Source organism: Styela clava, chromosome 6 (assembly GCF_964204865.1).
Source record: "Styela clava chromosome 6, kaStyClav1.hap1.2, whole genome shotgun sequence".
NCBI classification, from domain to species: Eukaryota; Metazoa; Chordata; class Ascidiacea; order Stolidobranchia; family Styelidae; genus Styela; species Styela clava.
In genome coordinates, this window is record NC_135255.1 from 17,282,922 (window position 1) to 17,302,284 (window position 19,363).

Consider the following 19,363-nt stretch of genomic DNA (forward strand, 5'->3'; position numbering starts at 1 on the left):
TGTTTTTTGTTCGTCGTTTAGCAATTTCTGTTAACGAGATTATTTCCACGCTATATGGCCAAACAAGGCTTTGTACAATCGGCCACTATATTTCAAGAATCGGGATTTTTTTGTGCCGATCGAGATAGAAATATTTATTAAAAAGTTTCCGGATATATTAATCTTTGATAAGTTACAAATCACTGAACACCATCTCATCCATCGCTTGGTGCAGTAGTTATGGCTTCTAATAGGCGTTTTTATTACGAGCAGGACTCCGGGAATTCACATTTTACTTCAAAATCGAAAAAATTCGACCCAGCTTTCCCGGTGAGACATTTTTGTCTTCGGTTCTCAATTCTAATTTCTACTGCTGCTCCAACATCGAACCCCGATAAAATCAAATTCATAAAAACAAAAGAAGCTTGGCGTATGTGAGCTTTCCTATATACTTTGAAAGTCACTCGGCCAACTGAATTTCTTTCTTCGAGTTCATGTAGAAAGTTTGGCAGGCTTGTCCATGAGACATATTTTTCTGCCCCATAGCAGTTATGCCTGTCCCACCCCATCCCATCGGATTCCCAATGGAATAAAATTCAATAAAAATTGTTAAATTTAGGTTCAGCGTCTACTAAATAGGACTACATGTACGAAGAGACATGCAAAACAAAAAAATTTACGGACTTTGTTAACTTCAGGGGAAGGTGGGGCACGGGGCACAGTGGAAAATCAGCTCTCACACTAATACTATATTCGGAATCCGGTTCGCGGTTTGATGTTTCAATCCGCCCTTCGGTGAGTTACAACGTCCCCGCAAACGGACATCGGACGGGTAAGCGACGCAATCTATGAGGTGAAATTGGTTTTGGGGGGTTGAAAATGAAATTTCACCGTTCCAGTTTTTTCTTTTTTCTAACTTAGCCTTTTCAACGTGACAAACCACCGTCTGATATCTTTCAGCTATAGTCCACTGTGAAATATTTATAACGTTGGCGAGTGGATGTGTCTTCCGAATTTCGCCGTGAGATGATCTGAAGATATTTGTTGATTATGGGGAACAATGGACGGGGTTCAGTGGGACATGCCCTACATGGCACAATTCGACAGTGTTTGATACAAGTGCTTAGAGACCTATAGATGCGTTATATTTTCATGTAACATTATGGTATCTTTCGACTCATGGTCCAATATGAAATATATTCGAGAATCACGAAATCCATAACGAAATGTTTTACCATCATTTCCCCGGGAATTAAACGGTTTTTGTGTCCCACATGTCCCATGGAAAATACAAATGTGTGCTGTCCCATCCCATTCCCATGGACAAGCCTGAAGTTTGGACTTCGATCATCACCAGAGAAAAAAATCCTGAATATGGAGGCAAAGACAAAGTTTGAAACTATGCCATATTCAGACTCCGCAGCGCGTCTTGTCTCGAGGGATTTTATCCATAGGTGTGAAACATGGGATGTCCAAATACAGCGCTTTCATCTCTGGGCGATCGCACCCAAAATATATGCAGTTCATTAACCGAGCGAAAAATAAGAGAAAACTTCTTTCAAAAGACGAATAGAAGAAAAGCTGAACATATAAAATTGGCTGAAGAACTGGTCTCGCTGAGCACTGGCCCATATCGTCATTTTTTAAATTTCTCAATTTCATAATTATAAAGAAAGTATATTACTATTATGTAAAAAAATTAGGTACTGGAAATTTCTCTGTGTAGATATCAAAAGAAAGAGTAGCGACCACGAATAAGATATGAAAGGGAAGAAGACTCGTCATATGATGCAATGACGTGTGTGGAACACTAAAGTTAAATTCAATTTACCTGCAAATATTTTCTTATACATAATCAATTATATTTGGTGAAATTACGAGTTACTGATTGGACTGGGCATTTTCGAATAGTTGACGATTCCAGAATCGACTCGAATGTTGTTGTTTTTCGAATCGTATCTCCAATACTTCGAAGGTTTGTAATTGTATATGATTTTTTATTGTTATGGGTCTCCCAACCACATAAATTACCGAAAACATAGAATCCATCACTCAGTCAGTTCTCTTAGTTGTCACATACAATAATAAACACATTTTAGGAAGGTAAGGGCCGTATGCGTCAGAAATGAATTTTAAAAATATGGCTCCAATGAAAAAAATGCGGGATTAATCTCGTCCTTTGGCGGACGAAACAATTTTAAATTTTTCTGTGAACCGATTCGAATAATTCACTGTTCGATTCGAAATGCCCAGCCCTAGTTACTGAGTGCTCAATTGTGTATTGAAAAATGAGAATGCGTTCTCCATACTCTATCCGCACGCGATTCAGAAATTTTTTGACTCTTTGCAATTACCACCGTCTGCAATAAAATTTTGGCGCTTGAGTAGTATGTGCACCAAGATGGCGCACAACCTGAACATAGTATGTGTACCAGGTTAGGGTTATCAGGTTGTGCGCCATCTTGGTGAACATACTACTCAAGCGCCAAAATTTCTTCGTTTGTGTATCTGTGTCGCTCATGAATACATCAATCCTTCCTCGGAATCATTATCCATTTTCTTCTCAACGTCTATATGGCTCCCTAAGCGAGGTTGGCTTGCTTCAACCCAGCGCTGAAAAACAAAATACATAAAATGTATTACGAATAAATCCTAGGGTTCTGCCAGCACCTAAGGGTACAGTACAGCACAGTCCGAAAGTTTTACCTACGAATCCAAGGATCTATTATTAAACTTGCTACACTTTAAAGATCATTTGGCATTTTAGCATTAAGTTTGGGTATTTTAATTTCATTTTAGTAATTAAATGACAATAAAACCACTGGGTTCCGCTACACCAAAACGGTTGGAAACCACTGGCCTATATTATCTTGGTCCAAAGGTTGTCGGCTCCGCGGGCCTCAAAATTATTTTTGCATTGTTTGCGGGCCACAATAGTGCCAAGAATAGGTAAACAGTGCAATACAAAACAAACACCTTTATTGTGCAAACACATAGTTATCAGGCATAGCCATTCCAGGCCAATAGAATCCGCATTCGATTTTTAGTTTTCTATGATGCCCATATTGTTAGCATATATTCCCGAGCAAAAAGTTGGAAAGCCAGATAACAATTTAGACTGCCAAGCATATCATTCAACTTCGCTAGTTTCCCCAGATGACCATTATTTAATTCAGTGACATTAGTGATGACAATATGTCAAAAGATTTTTCTGATTAATTTCATGACGAAACAACACGGAATGCGAGTTTTTGATTACTCTCCGAATGTGACGCGGGTCACAGATAATGAAGCGGCGGGCCACATATGGCCCGCGGGCCTGGGTTTGGATCACCTTGATCTATATAATTAAATTATATTGATTAAATATAATCAAATACCTATCACAGGGTGGTCCAAGGTTGTCAGCTCCGCGGGCCACAAAATTATTTTTGCATTGCTCGCGGGCCACAATAGTGCCAAGAATAGGTAAACAGTGCAATTCAAAACAAACACGTTTAGTGTGCAAACACATAGTTATCAGACATAGCCATCCAAGGCTAATAGAATCCGCATTAGATTTTCAGTTTTCTATTGTTAGCATATATTCTGGACCAAAAAGGTAGAAAGCCAACTTCGCTAGTTGCCTCAACTAGCCATAACACTAATCAATTCAGTGACATTAATGATGTAACAATATGTTAAAAGATTTTTCTGATTAATTTTATTACGAAACAACACGAAAGGCGATTTTTTGATTACTCTCCGAATGTGACGCGGGCCACAGATAATGAAGCGTCGGGCCACATGTGGCCCGCGGGCCTTGGTTTGGACCACCTCGATTAGGTTCGTCATTATTATAAATTTGTTAGACCTCAAATATCATTTTATTTTTCCAGTCAGTATCGAGTTGTTTTTATATATATTTATGGCAACGATTCAGGAGGAATATAAGGTTTGTCGAGAGTCTGAAATCAGTGGTAAGATCGGTCCCAAAAATTTTAGTCCGGCCCGACCCAGGCCCGTGGGTATAAAACCCGAGCCGAGCCTGACTAATTAACTGGATTTGCAGGCCCGAGTCCGAAGCAAATCCGAAATTTCATTTTTTTTTTTTTAGGAGTTCATTGAATTGTCATTGCAAGAGTTTAGTACAGTATGTGTCGTGTTGATGAGACAACTTTTTTTTTTTGCAGACCACGGTCTCTCGTGGCCAAAACGCCTAATTAAAAACCAAGATGTCGCACAACCTGAATCCTAACCGGTACACACATACTATGTTCAGGTTGTGCGCCTTTTTGGTGCGCATACTTCTGGAGGTCCAAAATGAGAAATTAGAAGCCCGACCCGACCCGAACGTTATGATTGACATTTCAGGCCTGACCCGGCTCGAATTTCAGGTCGAGTCGGGCTCCAGATCTTAGCTCTAAATGGAATGTATCATTGGAGTTTCGATCTACCAAATATGCTAAGAAAGTGGAACCACCTCTTTCAGAGATCCTTTCTTTTGGCAAAGTGTGTATATGAATACTGCTGGGACGCATAGGAACGATGACATGCACATGATCCATCCTATTGCATCAGCCCAAGGAGGATATTTGTAACCTTTTATTGTTAGAGGTTCATATTGGAAAATGTAGAATACCATGATGCCCTGAATATAAAAATAGGTGTAAAGTCTTTTTAATTTATTGAGCACGAAGCGCCATTTTAATAAATCTTTGTTAGGATTGTCGTTGCAAATAATTTCGCCGATTTCAAATTTTGAGTAATTAAATATGAATGGAATGAATAAATTTCGTCCCACACGTATAGTAACTCTTATAACGGAATTGTGCCAAACTTTTCTGCTATTATGATATTCTGATAATAATGACCCATATACTCTAAAACTTTAAAAATAATTTGGGGGACAAACAAATTATATATGTTGCTATAAATGAGAATAAAAAAAATTGAAGGTCAACTCAGTGCCAGCTAAGCAACCAACCACATGAAAAGAAAAACGCGACACTTTGGTCTGCAGCCCGATACAACGTGCTGACCGGGCAAACTGCCTCTGTGGCCCACTTATAGGTCCCCTCTGCCTTGTACCTACCCCTGGGGGAAGAGGAAAGGGGACAGATTTCTGGGATAAGTTGGGACTAAAGCAGACGTTCCAAAATTTATGAGTAAACGTATGAAAGTGGGATCCATGCTATGTTTTGGGTTGGAAAAGCCAACAGCAGAGGTGGGCAATCTTCATTACACAAGAGGGCAAGATACAAGTAGCTACGTGAAGCCGCGGGCCGCACATTTCTAGTAGTTGCAGGCACAAAAATTGTTCTCCTTTGCATAAATGTTGATTTAAACGCGTAAATTCGTGGATAAGAAAACTGATATAAAAATTTATAGTCACTCCGACTTCAAACAAATTCAGTTCGAAATACGTTTTTAAAGCATCATGCGTTTTGCAACAGAATTTTGGTAGCTAGTTTTGCTAATATGACAGTGGCACTCTTGTATAAGCTTTGCGACGCAGAGAAATTGGAATAGCTTGGACGTACCAGATTAACTGAATTAAACTAAAAACTCTTTCCGCTGGCCCACCATTCAAAATTAACACTCTCCCGCGGGCCGCACAATTTTTCCTTGCGGGCCGCACACCCCTGGCCTACAGGGTTCCCCTGCCCGGATTCGAATATTGTACCTACCCCTGTAAGAAGCGGAGTGATGACCATCCAGCATATCTTGATAAAAGGAGATGGTTTGAAGCCGATCATCTGCTCGATGTTTTTATAAAAATTATCAATTCCATAGAAATAAGCAATTGCAATGGATTCCATCATTGCTATCCATAATACTGCGATTCCGCTTACTGCATAGTTGTTAAATAATTCAAAGACGTAGATACCACCCTAGGTAAAAATAAGAATGATTTAATAATAATGTATTCATCGAATGCACAATGAAAAGCGTTTACTTCCATTAAAGAAAAAAAACACCATTTTTTTACTGCATGAAACACTTGCTTCGATGGCCTGGTGTTTAGATTAGACATTACAGTTGACATGGGCAAACTACACCCATGGGAACAATGAAAGGCCAATAATAATGTTTTCGACATTTGGATCATGATTGTACATAGCTTGCTCTAAATCGAAGAAGAGATGATGAACTGTTATATTATTATTATAAAAAAAAAATGGTGCTCCCGAAGTATGCGAACCAAGATGGCGGACATCGGAACGTAACATAGGTAACAGGTTAGGGTTAGGCGATAATTTTTTTCCAATTTTCCTTATTTTAGTCCTATTATCAGTTCGAAGACTAGCCAAGAGCCTCCCGTAGTATTTATACCTAAAACTATGGCCTAACCCTAACCTAGTACACATATTACATTCGGATGTCCGCCATCTTGGTTCGCATACTTCGGGAGCCCCAAAAAAATGAACTTTTCGAAGCAAGGTTAGGAATCCTCAAATTAAATTTGTATGAAAGCATCGATAGTACAGGTGTTGTAAATTGCCTAATGCCTAGCGCAGTGTTTTTCAACCTTTTTTTTATCGTGGTATACCTTTTACAATTTTTCAAGAACTTTATACCTTACGAATACCAATGTTTATTTAAGGCTTAAATAAACATTACATTTTAAGCACATATTGAACTGCAATATCATCATGCAATCTAGTAGGCTATAGTGTCCGCAAGTTATAAATTTGACTGACGGCCTTAGCGACAGCGTCAACGGGAATAATGTTCAACGTAAATTAGACGAAATGAATGGCAGCCGAAATCACCAACCCAGACACGTGACCGCATTATCTATATAATTTGTGATGTAACAATGTGCTCACGTCGGTTCTTTGCGTAACTGACATGTTATATTTCATGTGCGCCGCGTTTGCATTGTTGTCCTCGCTTGAATGTTTTATAATTTATTATATTAGAGTTTAGAATTCCTGACTTAGGCTGTACACCCTTTGTATACCCTTTATCAGTTGTATACCCAACTTACGGTTCGCTATACACTTGGGTATGCCGTATACCCGGTTGAAGAGCACTGGTCTAGTGTCCATTATGCAAACATGCATAATTAATGAGACCAACAAACGGGCAAATTATGTGAACGATTATTTTTTATATGCTTCACGATTTTATATTTCTGATTCAGAGTAAGCGAAAAGATTATATGCTACATACTAAGAGAACAAATACCTGAAGTTTTTTTCAAGGCAAGGTTACAACGCTCAAACTAAAATCGTATAAAAACACTTATAGCGACCGTAAAAGCGATCCAAGAAACGACTGACGTGATAAGTTTATCTCAAAGCGATTCAGAGGTGGACACGAGACTTGGAAAATATGCGTTAATATTTTGTTTTGGCACGAGGTTTAATATTTTCTCTTTTGCTTTCGTAAATATTGTTGTAAACTGCGTGTCTGAGGAAACCTGGCTTTGGTCGGACGAAAATTTTCAGAAATACATTTGTGTTGGTGCGCAGCTGGACTCTTTTTTCAGATAGAACTGTAAATATTGTTTATAAAGTAATTTTTACGTCACACTTACAAGGCCCGCCAGTTAAGATAAGCAAAATTTCAGCTGGAGGCCCAAAAACCTTGCACACCCCTTATCTATATGATTACCGCATCGTCGGCTTTTCTTTCCACCGGGCTAGTTCACTAAACGCCGTCAGATACTTCTAGTTGGCGTGGCATGACCATTTTCTCATATGTCATTACTAACCCCCAAGTGACTACGTCATCCAAAAATTACGTCACTAGAACGTCACAGTGGCAAAATAAGGCCCGTCAATGTATATGGACTGTCGTCCAAAACGTGCTGACGATCACCCGAAATACAGGCAAGTTATTTCTCTCGTTTTCTCCTCGTAACGATCCCGATTTTCTTTGGCAAGCTCTATGATGTGATTGTGATTAATTTTTAGATGACGCGATCAGGCGGGGGTTAGGAATAACATATGCAAAATGTTTGTGCCACGCCAACGGCAGCAGCGTTTAGTGAACATGCGCCCTTTTCAACTTGATAAATACGAAAATCCTTTCCAATCGTGGTATAAACATAACTAATTCAAGTAACAATGCCTTCCACACTCACCGCTGGTAAAAAGATAAGACCAATAATCATCATAGTTCCACAAATAAAAGTTCGCAATAATTCTTTCGCATTTTTACGAGTGAAAAAAGCAGGCCAATGATCGGTGATAAGGACAATGATGCATTCAACACAGGCGAACTGTAAAACAAAAGCAAAAAATATATCAACAGTGGGCATTTCGAATCGAATAGTAAATTATTCGAATCGATTCAGGCGAAAATTTGGAATCAAGTACTTGAACAATTACTGATTAAAAACAACAAACCTGGTTAAGATATATTGAGAACTGACTTCATAACAAAATTGAAATTGTAAAGGGACTTTATGGACTCCCTGTATATAACTTATATTTAAATATCCAGAAAGTAGCATTTATAGCTGTGCAGATAAGATGAATAGGTCAAATGCAAAACACAGATTTAGAAGTCCAATAATTTTTCTATAGATCCAATTTTCTTTTCAATTTCCAACACTTTTGGCGATTCAAGACCAGAATAAATGACATTTACCTGCGAGTCGAGTCCTATAATGATCAACATAAAGAAAAACAAAGCATTCCATAAGTGAGGTAGAGGCAGCAAAGATAACGCGGTAGGAAATGTTTGAAAAACAAGTCCCGGACCTAAAAAAATATTATGAAACAATGAAAGATTAATAAAGTAACCACAAAGATAATTCTCTATTTCGTCAATAACTGCATAAAAGCCGATAAATGTGCGGTAATAATAACAGTGAGTATTACGTTATTTGAATTATAATTTTGATACTACAAAAGTTTTTTTTCAAGTCATTCTAAGCAATTATTGAGATTTTTCTATTGAAGTTTCAGTAACTGCTAAATAATAATCAATTTTTTTCGAAAGAAGAACAGGGCAACTTTTTTTTTGCATACTACAAAAATTGTGGCCGCGGTTGTCATATTATGTGCAATATTTTTGATGGAGAAACATAATGTTACATAAAAATTTGTGGTATTGTTATAGAGAAAGAAGTATGTCGTCGATATTATCTTAAAAATTTGCTTCATAACCTTGTTTTATCTCTCATTATCAGATTACGCATCCTTGCTGCGTGAGTCATACGGTGCATATTAATGCTAATTTCAGAAACATCAATTAATGTTATATTATGAATTACCGATGTCAAAAAGACATTTTAGAAACACCAATTAATCATAGTTGCCATAACAGGCTTATCATAAGCCATTGGTTTTTATTGAGCCGCAGGCAGGCATCAAAAGCTGATTTATTTAAATAAAAACTCTAACATCTAAGTGTGAATACTACCAACCCGATTCGACGACGTCGGAAACGTTTTTATTGGTAACAAAAGCAAGATTCCCCAAAATACTGAAGACGGCGAATCCTGTAATAAACGACGTTCCAGCACAACTTCCAACAAGTAATATACAATGCCTGAATGAAATAGAAAAAGTTATTTCTGAATCCAAAAACAGACCACTTTAGCTTTGTACAACGTCTTGTTTTAAGTTTGTGGTTTCCAAAGTTGCTTGACCGGGATCAAAATAAGAAGCGGGAGGACAGAGGGGGTTAACAGGGGGGGAAAATACCGATATATTTAAATCGTTACGAATATACACACGATAAAAATGCGATAATGACGTAACAATTGGCGGTATCTAGAACACAAAAAGATAAAACCATGGAGTGTAAAAACTATTTCCTTTAAGTTTGGCGGGCCATATTGAATCGTTACGCGGGCCGCAGTTTGGTGAGCATTGTTAGAAGTAAAATAAGTAAACTTGTGAAAAAGATCTCAATAAATTATACTTGTATATACGTAGTACTTACTAAAAGATGCGAGTATGATAGATTGTGATGATCTCAAATTGAAATTATCAAAGACGACAAACAGTCGCATTCGATATATAATATACAGGTTGTCCCAAAAATTTTACTAGATTTTATAGTAATACCACTTAAAAAAAATTTCCTCTGTTCATCAATTCTTATTGTGCTTGTAGTATTCATTTATCATACAATAAAATTCATTTAAACCTACAAATATTATTACTATTAAATCCGACGGATTTTTTTGAATACCCTGTGTATATAACGTTATATAAATGTATGTAGGGTAACAACGAGAACAGTGCACGGGTTCCATTACATTTGAACCCACGTACATTGGAACCCATGACAATTGCACCTGCATACTATTGCACCTATGGAATTTTTTTTGTTTCACGGATAGTTAACCCATACCCATACTAACCCTAACCCATGGGTTTTAGCACCCGCATATAGATTGAACCCGTGGATATACACATGGGTTCAAATGTACGTGGGTTCAAATGTACGGTCACCCAGTGTACGCCAGGACTTTACACTTTGATGAAAAATATTCCACGGTGTGGTCTCTTTATAAAAAAAACTTAAAACGGAAAATCTTTTTTTAACCTGTAGCAGTCCTTGTGGAATTCATTGAAACTTCCCATCGTAATAAGAGCAGCAAACCCAATTGCATAAGAATAACAGACCTGACTTCCAGCTTGGACCCAGACCTGTAGAATGAAGGGAAAATAAAATATCAAATATTACTCGGTATTTATAAAAATATAACGCTCCAAATCACCGTATGGTAAGTAGTAACCTACCAGTGGTTCTGCAAGCTTCGTCATATTCGGCTTCAAATAATAATAAATCCCGTCGATAGCTCCAGGTAAAGTGCAACCTCGTATCATGATAACGAGCAGAAGAACGTACGGAAACGTAGCCGTAAACATCGCAACCTGACATAAAAAATACGAGAATATCGGTGAGAGACCGAAGACTTATCGATCGAAAGTTAGGGGATCCCCCAGAACAGCGCTCTTACTCCATAAGGACACCCTGTGTCCCATCCCTAATTAATTATTACCTCGCTAATTATACGACATAATTCGCCCCGAAAAATAGGCTTCTGGTCCGACATATGATGAATGCACATACAAAATCTGGAGCAGATTCGATTTCGCTTTCGTGAGATATCGCGTGTATCTAACAGACAGTCATACAGACAGACAGACAGACAAATACCTATCAACATACTTACCGATTAAAATCGATAAGTAATAAGGATGAATTGTCTTGGAATTTAAAATGTGGAAAGATTCGAAGTAAATAGTAGGCTCTTGGTACAAATCAGATATTAGTGGCTGCTAGTATCGGTCCTTTTTCGGAGAGAAATACGCGAAGGAGTATCCCACACCCCAACTCACAAAAAAGATTTTTTCTGGAGGCAAGGGCCATTCGAAAAACATAGTTTTTAATACATATCGGTTACTGCATGTCCAGTGCCTAGATATAATGTATTTGAAATATGTGATATTGTGATCCATTCTAACCTCAAACTTAATTTTTTAATCTATTGCCAAGACTCTGACAAATACACAAATACAAAATTATCATGAAAAAACACTCACTCTTCCTGCCGATTTGATTCCCTTTATAATGCACAAATAACACGTAATCCAGGCTACAGCCAGGCAGATAACCATCATCCAGTTGTCGAGGGTACCGTAGTCTTCTAGCGAGTCTGACTTACGAAGAACATAACGACTGAAAATTGAGAGAAATAATCAATTAGTTGAGGCCGTTCGAATGCTGCATTTGTGTCTGATTGAACTCTTAGCTGCGAATAAAAAAAAATCTCATTTTGAGGTTAAATTATTGGTCGGGAGTTACCCTCAAGAAATAACGCAAAAAATACAAAATTGAAACTGATACTAAAAATGAAATGTAAAAGTCGTTAAACCCGAATACTACTCGTTTTGAGATTAGACCAATGGTCGGGAGTTTCATTCAGAGAGAAAGTTAAGAAAATTGAAAAAAGATTAACCTAATTAAAAATGCGGTAAAGTAGTTAACCCGAATACTACCGCCACAATTGGACAGACGTAATTCCATAGAATATTTCGGTTATTTTACTATTTTTATAACAGGCTTTGTCTCGACTTTCGCCTCGAACACGGCTCTGTACAATTACCACTAATATTGGGTAATAATACTAGGAATACAGGGTTGCTAGAAAAACAGGAAATTTGTCGAACAGCTATATATTTTTACAAAGAATAATTTTACGAAGTTTCTTCAAAGGCATATGTTATATAAGACTGATATATGCTTAAAATGTCTTCCGTGCACTTCAGAGCAGTGTCTTAACCTAGGAGTCCAAGTTCGTGTAGCGTTTTGAAGGTTAACTTGTGGGATATGGTTCGTATTTTCGTACGTATTTTATTCGTGATCTCATCTGACAAATTTACTGCTTTTTTAGCGACTACCCTGTATAATGCGCAATTCCATCATAGAAAAGCTACAACTTACTCCCAGAACTCCGAAATAGGTAAGGTCCTGTTTTCTTCCGACACTGCTTCATAATAACCAAAATCTGTGTTATTCAAGGATGTGTCGCTTGTAAACGTACGATTAGAAATAATTGCATAGTCTGTATTGTTTGTATCAAATTTGAAGGAATATGGCCTGCATTTATCTGTATTCCACCAATTATCTGAAATCAAAAAGAAAAACTCTTAAACATGGAACGATAAAAAACGACTCGTGCGTGGATTATAGGGATTATAGGGACTTTGTTGAAAGATCATCTTGAATTTTGACCAATTCGAAAGATCGCAAAAATACGAATCAAACCTAAAACTATGGTAAATATAATATAATTCACGCATTATTATGTCCGGAAATTGCCGTGGTATTTTAGTAGAAATATTTTATTTTGACGCAGGTAAGCGCAACTGCGAGTTACGTTGAAAACAAATTAATATGGCCAGTCATTTTAATTGCTCTTAGGGGTATTTTAAAATTTACATAACGGAGATTCAAAACTACGTAAACATAATATATTCCACGCATTATTATGGCCGAATATTGCCGTGTTATGTCCCCGAACTCGTAATAGAACTAACCCGACTACGGGAGTACCCGGAATCCTAACTCCGGATTAAAATAAAATTTTGACGCCGACTACAGGTATGAAAAAATTCGAATAGAAACGGTAGTTGAGGTTTTAAAATAAATGACAAAGTCACAAAATGCTCGGAAATATAATTTTAACTCCTCCATATCGCACATATAACTTTTAATGGCAAAGCTTTTACCTTCAAAACGCTAGTAATCTTTGTTCAATCGCGTCTTTCGCTCGTAATAGCAGCGCTTCTGATATCTAACTATAATACTAATATTTGGAAGGATTGGTTTCCGGTTCCGAATTGCCTTCACAATTTATTACAGCCTGAGTGAGGTGGGGGAAATGCGATTTGACCCAGAGATGATCTGCAATAATTGAACAGTTAAGCAGTTTTAACCGCTACATTCTACAGTATCAGCCAAGTTAAGCCGGTTTAAACGCTAGGCCATGGGGGCTAGGCTAGGCGCATCGACACACTATTGCTAGATTTTCTGAATGCACCCCAAAATATAAACATGACTAATATATGATTGAATATCTTACATATTGTATTTATTATAAATGTTTTATTGTTTATTATTTTAAATGCTGTGTATATAAATCAATAAATTCCTTTCCCTTTTCTATGTCGTTTACTTTCTGCTACGTAGTGTCTGCCTCAAAGAAAAATCAAGCAGAAATGAAGAAGAAGAGTTCACATTGCCTTCACTCTTTAGGACTACATGTTTACGAACTTTAAAAAGCAAAAAGTACTCATTAACGATTACAAAAATGAGTTTTATTTGCAGGCAGTATTTTTTTAGAGTTAGAGCGCTGTGAGGTTTTTCCCTGATAAATTTACAGTCGGAAGAAACAAAAAGTTTGCGAAACGCGGGGCTAGGCCAGACCATCGTGCAACCCTGATTCCTGATTGCAAATTTGTAATTAATACTCTACTCACCGCAAGTCGTAAAAGGAAGATCTCCAATCGTGAACGAATGAAACAAATAAAAGAATCCCCACGCAATGATAATAATGAAATAGATGCAGGAATATGTCACCAACACGGCACTACCGATGCCTACACCCTGAAAAACAAATTCAATGGAATTATTTTTGCCGAGAATTTGCACAGAGCACGGTCACAAGCTCTCACTTTAAACAGTGGTCCTCAAACTTTTTAAGCCGCGCCCCTTCTTCAAAACTCGACAAGTCTCGCGCCCACCTTAAAAATAGCTAGCTATGGTAACAAAAAGCTACAAATAACAGATAGTAAGGCAAAAATTTGTTTTATTCAAAAAACACGTTGAAAATACGTGGGTGGAATCGGCACCTCTAAACAAGAAATGTAAATATCTGAAATAGGGCGGGCAGGATCAAATCTAACATTTTTATTTTTAATTAGCTTCAATCCTCCTCAAAAAATTGTCTAAGTCCCCCTTGTGGGGTGCACCATTTGAGGACCACTGCTCGAAAATAAAAACGTAAAATAAATCGAGATTTAAATTAATATAGGAGCAACGGTTCGGGACAGATATACGATATATTCCATCGACGCAGTATAACCTCAATAATCCTAGTCTAGCAAACCAATGTCCAGGAGTAGTTGCTTTCCGACAGGAACAACTAATATACGAGACTAGGGCAGGCAAGTTTCGGCGCGTTTTCACTGTAGTCGTAAACGTATATTTGCAGTCTTGGAATTCGTGAGACGCAATTTTTTCGAGACGCAATTTTTTATTCTCTGTTGTCGGGACTCGGAATTTCAGACTTTACGTGATAATATTAAGAGTTTAAATTTTCGACATGAACTCAAAAACATTAATCTGACCGAGGGATGACCAACATGATAAAAGGAGGCTGAAAACAAATACATTTGATTAAAATCGCCGGAAATATGATACCACAGCAAGAAATAGACATCGCGGATGACATGGCGTATTTTATTTAAAAGGGGGGGGGGCGGTTCCAATATTTCAGTCTTGATTTTACAAATGTTTCATATTTAATATGGTCCAAAATGAGAGAATACATAATCTACCGATTATTTATTTAATGCGGTGTTTTGAGTTCAAAGAAATGGCAACAAATAAGACGTCATATATAATAAATAAATATAAGATACGTGATTCTTATTTGTATATGAAATTATTACTGATATTATGGAGATGAAGTATTAGGCTAGCAATCATCCACAGTTCTACCATCGAATTTATAATTCGACTGGCTATATAAAAAAAAACTAATTGTTTAATCAAATTTGCACAAGAGGGAAAAATGTTTCGAATAGCCGCAGTACTACCCTAATTCAATTTATGTGATAACACATTAACTGTAGGATACGACATGCTTTTTAAAAATAACTTTTCGATTTCATCAAATTTTGCGGCCAAAATCTTCCGAATGAAACAAATAATATCCAATGTTGATTATCATACTCCTCCACTTCTAAAATCTTCGGAAACCCGAACAACTCAATAGCGCATGCGTTTTTCACAAGCCGATTTTATTAAATTCGTCGACTGTTTTTTGCAGCGTGACCTGGTTATTTGCGCTGTCAATAACATCCGTTTTATATCGGTAAACTATATTTTCACAATGTCCACATATAGACAATTAGTTTATATGCGCAAAAATGTGTGACTAAATGAAAAGGAATCTTTAATATGCGATCATTAACGACGAAACACTAAAGATATTTAAGACACTGAATCGCCAAAATTTCGTATGCCGCAGTCATACACGCCCTTGTGAATTACGCAAAAGTCAATGAAGCCGTGCGCCCGATGCAGCTTCTTAAAATACCGTTGGGCCGGATTATGATGTCACAAAAGCTAATCAATGTATAGTATGTTCGATCAATTTTTTATTATACTGGAATAAATCGTAATTTTTGGGGTTATTTTGGAATTCCTGTAACGGCGAGATCTTACAAATAATATCGTGTCAAAGTCAGTTTTTCAAGATTTCCTTGAACTCGCAAGATCGCAAAAATACGTATCAAAACCAAGTTAATATAATCCACGCATTAACATGTCCGGAGATTGCTGTTAAATTGCTCTCAGGGACATTTGAAATTTACTTAACGGAGAATCAGAACTACTGTAAACATAATATAATCCACGCAATATTATGTCCGAAGATTGTCGTGTTAATTTAGAGTAAGAATTTATTTTGACGCAACTACGAGTTACGTTGAAAAAATGAAAAAAATACTGCAAGTCAAATTTACAGTTTACACATATAGCAAAAAGGTCAGATAACTTGCATAACTCACCCGCATAAGTGGAGCAATGTTCCACGCTCCGATAGCTCCCTGTTTAGTAAATTGTCCTAAGGCGGTTTCGAGAAAAAATAATGGAAATCCAATGAAGGCGACACAGAATATGTATGGAAGTAGGAAGGCACCTAGAAAAGAACGAAAATAATTGATTTACTACCGAGGGGAAGGTCGCGGAGAAAAAAAGCTCAAATTCTGATTATTTAAATTAAACAAGCGCACTTCTTAGAATATCTTAAGTTCAAATCTCGCCTAATGTTAGTTCTATTATTGGCTATACGTTTCACGGTCGTTGGAACGCAACCTTTCACTACAGGAAAATCCTTCATGTACTTTACCTTTACGAAATAAGCTATGATCATTTTTGAGTTTTTTCGCGAGTTGGCGCTTTCAAACTGGTTTACGTGTTGTTTTTTTTCATTTTAAAAACGAAACTATTTGCAAATAAAAAGTACCGACAGCTAATTTCAACTCAGTATGTTCCAGCTCTTACCAGACCGTTTTTTTTTAAACTATAACCAATCAGATTTTAAATGCCTGCACCAGGTTTCAATTTGCACCAGGGGTGTGCAACCTGCGGCCCGCTATAAAGAATTGTGCCGCCGCGGAGAATTTTCAATTTTAAATGGCGCGAAACGAGCCCGTGAAACAAGTTTTTAATTTAGTTTAATCTGGTAGATGCGAGTAACTCTAATCCCTCTACCATGCAAGGCTTATACCAGAGTCCAATTTATATTATCTGTGCTAGCTTGTGAGAAGCGAACAGCGCATGTCATACAATTAATATCCAAATATTTTGTGCCTGAAACCACTAGGAAGCCTATGTTAAATAAAGGTGCGACTCGCGGTTTCGCCCAGGTCTTTGTATCTGGCACTCCTGTATTAAAGGTTGCACACCCCCGATTTACGCCAATAGAAACGTGATTGATAACTCACGAATAGCTGTAACAACTTCTATTCTTGGAAATCTGTGCGATTAAAAAAAATTCTAGGGCCGCTAAAATTCTAGCTTTTTTTGGTCAACGTTAAGTTATTTCTAAATAACTAATCTCATGATATGTAACGATGAAATAGATAGTCGAAGAAGCATCCATTGTAAGCGAACTTACCACCGCCATACTTGTAGCAAATATAAGGGAACCTCCATAAATTTCCCATTCCAATTATTGCACCGAGTACCGTACAAAAAGACTGAGCTTTGTTACTCCAGGTTTCTCTATAACAAACAAACAAAAAACGACAAATTATAAATTGCAGAAGGCCGAAGGAAAAAATTCTTTAAGCAACAACTGATAACTTAAAAGCGGTGCAACATGCGTCCCGCGGGCTAATGTACGGCCAGCGAAGCCTATTTACGTGGCAGGTAATAGATTCAGTATCCAACTACTTTTCGTATTTGTAATAGAGATGTACCGATACCACTTTTGTCGCCACCGCTACCGATACTAATAAAGGGACGACAGATTAAAAAGCTAAATATACCGGAAATATCGGTATACATTTAGCCGATACCGATACCGAAAAAATGACCGATATTGCCGATACATCTCTAATTTGTAACCGTAGCATCGACGTATGTGGCGTTCGTTTGATTTGAAGGATTCAGTAGCGGGATAATACTTTATTGGAGTCATGTTGTAATAAAAAAAGTTGATTGATTGTTTGAATATGGAGTGCAAATGTTCAACAGACACACAAAAAGGCGCAATTTTATGAAGTAGAGAATGTCGATCGGTCGTGGATGGATTGCAAACTGACTATTAATTAAGATCGATTGAGACACAATTCTGATAACCCGAAAAAATTTGTCTGACAAAAATTTTGAATTGCGAAGCGAAAAACTATAAAGAGGATATTTCAGGAATGAGAAGAATATTTAAAGCAATAATTGAAAACGCATAAATTCTGGTGGATTTGATATATCAATCCTCCGAAATGTGTCAGAGCAATAGGCAGGGTTATCTAGCGGAAAACAGCGCAAACAGCTGCAATTTTCTGTAGCAGAAAATGGCGATCGGACCATGTTTTGATTGCAAACTAACTATCGAGATCGAATAGTTCGCACCCAACGAAAAATCTGTCTGACAGAAAATTTGACTCGCGAAGCCGGGGTGATAAACATTGAGCCACAATAACAAGTAAACCATTTTCTGCTCCAGTTCAAAAGTTAGTTTCCGACGATAGACCTCTGTAATCGAAATTTAAACTCTGACACAAATAGTTAGCCCTGCGACCGTCAGCAGGTCTAGAACAATTTTGAGGAAAGCATCTGGATGGAAGAGATTAAAATAAGAGACGCATGTTTACGTTACGGAGAGATACTACGGAGATATACTAATAACTACGCAAGTCCGTACCTCCAACGTGAATGTTTACGATTTGTATTGTGTCCAAAATTGCACTTCTTCGAATATTCTTTAGCAATCAAACACCAGACAAAAACGCTAATCCTCACCTACCTGTTTCCCCGAAAATTAAACTGGGTCTCCTCATTTTTGGGATGTCTTTTGTTTTCATTTACCAAAAACAAAATTACAAAGTAGACAATGACGAGATTTTCAAATATACAAAATATGAAAACCGATATCCATTTACTCATAAATACCACGTTTTCCTCTCTCACACGTTTCAGATTAATCATACAACACGTGTAAGAGAGATTCCCTCTATCGACTAGGTCCAAATAAAAAATTCGGCTATTATCTATGCTTTATTTTCAGGGTAGGTCTTATTTTCGGGGAAGACTGGCACCATAAACATAAAAGGGAATGAATACTGAATACCATACCTGGTTTGCACACTCATCGTTGCATTTGTGCAAGATTTATTATTTGAAGTGTCCAGATTTATTTTTTTCTCCGATAAAAACGAAGATTCCGGAGAGACATTGTCCATTTCTATGTCGACAGTCATGACTGCAAACTAAATTAACTGCCTAATACCAAAGAATATTAAAATAAAACAAGTCTGTGAAATATGCAAGAATGGGTTACCGTATCTGAAAAGACAAAATCCCTGACAATATTTCAATGAGCCACGTTGACCAATTTTGCAAACAAAACACTAAGATTATGGTATAAATTCGCGATGTATCCAAAAGCGCAAGCTGCCGTCGCTTTCTCGTGAGA

General features: G+C 37.3%; 1 protein-coding gene across 2 annotated transcripts; it reads right to left on the reverse strand.

The window, feature by feature from the left end:
• On the reverse strand, positions 1–19,198 carry LOC120331837 (sodium- and chloride-dependent GABA transporter 2-like). Of its 2 annotated transcripts, XM_078113931.1 has the most exons (15): positions 19,024–19,198; positions 17,345–17,451; positions 16,233–16,363; positions 13,917–14,043; positions 12,379–12,562; positions 11,478–11,613; positions 10,671–10,805; positions 10,474–10,577; positions 9,344–9,468; positions 8,563–8,675; positions 8,054–8,191; positions 5,649–5,852; positions 4,442–4,609; positions 2,479–2,592; positions 1–2,351 (listed from the first exon to the last, which is right to left on the reverse strand). In XM_078113931.1, exons 1-14 carry the CDS (start codon positions 19,146–19,148, stop codon positions 2,497–2,499), a joined length of 1,893 nt encoding a protein of 630 aa, XP_077970057.1. In that variant the 5' UTR covers positions 19,149–19,198; the 3' UTR covers positions 1–2,351; positions 2,479–2,496. The 2 variants fall into 2 exon arrangements, with proteins under 2 accessions (XP_077970057.1, XP_039254935.2); XM_039399001.2 differs by having other exon boundaries at positions 1–2,592.
• Between the last annotated feature and the right edge of the window lie 165 nt (positions 19,199–19,363).

Bases quoted from the DNA above. Each gene is read 5' to 3' on its own strand.
- LOC120331837 (XM_078113931.1), bottom strand. From the start codon at position 19,148: ATGACTGTCGACATAGAAATGGACAATGTCTCTCCGGAATCTTCGTTT. The intron at 10,578-10,670 runs GTAGGTTACTAC...TTCATTCTACAG, and splicing joins CGAAGCTTGCAGAACCACTG to GTCTGGGTCCAAGCTGGAAG. The intron at 9,469-10,473 runs GTTAAAAAAAGA...TATTTCATTCAG, and splicing joins TTCCACAAGGACTGCTACAG to GCATTGTATATTACTTGTTG.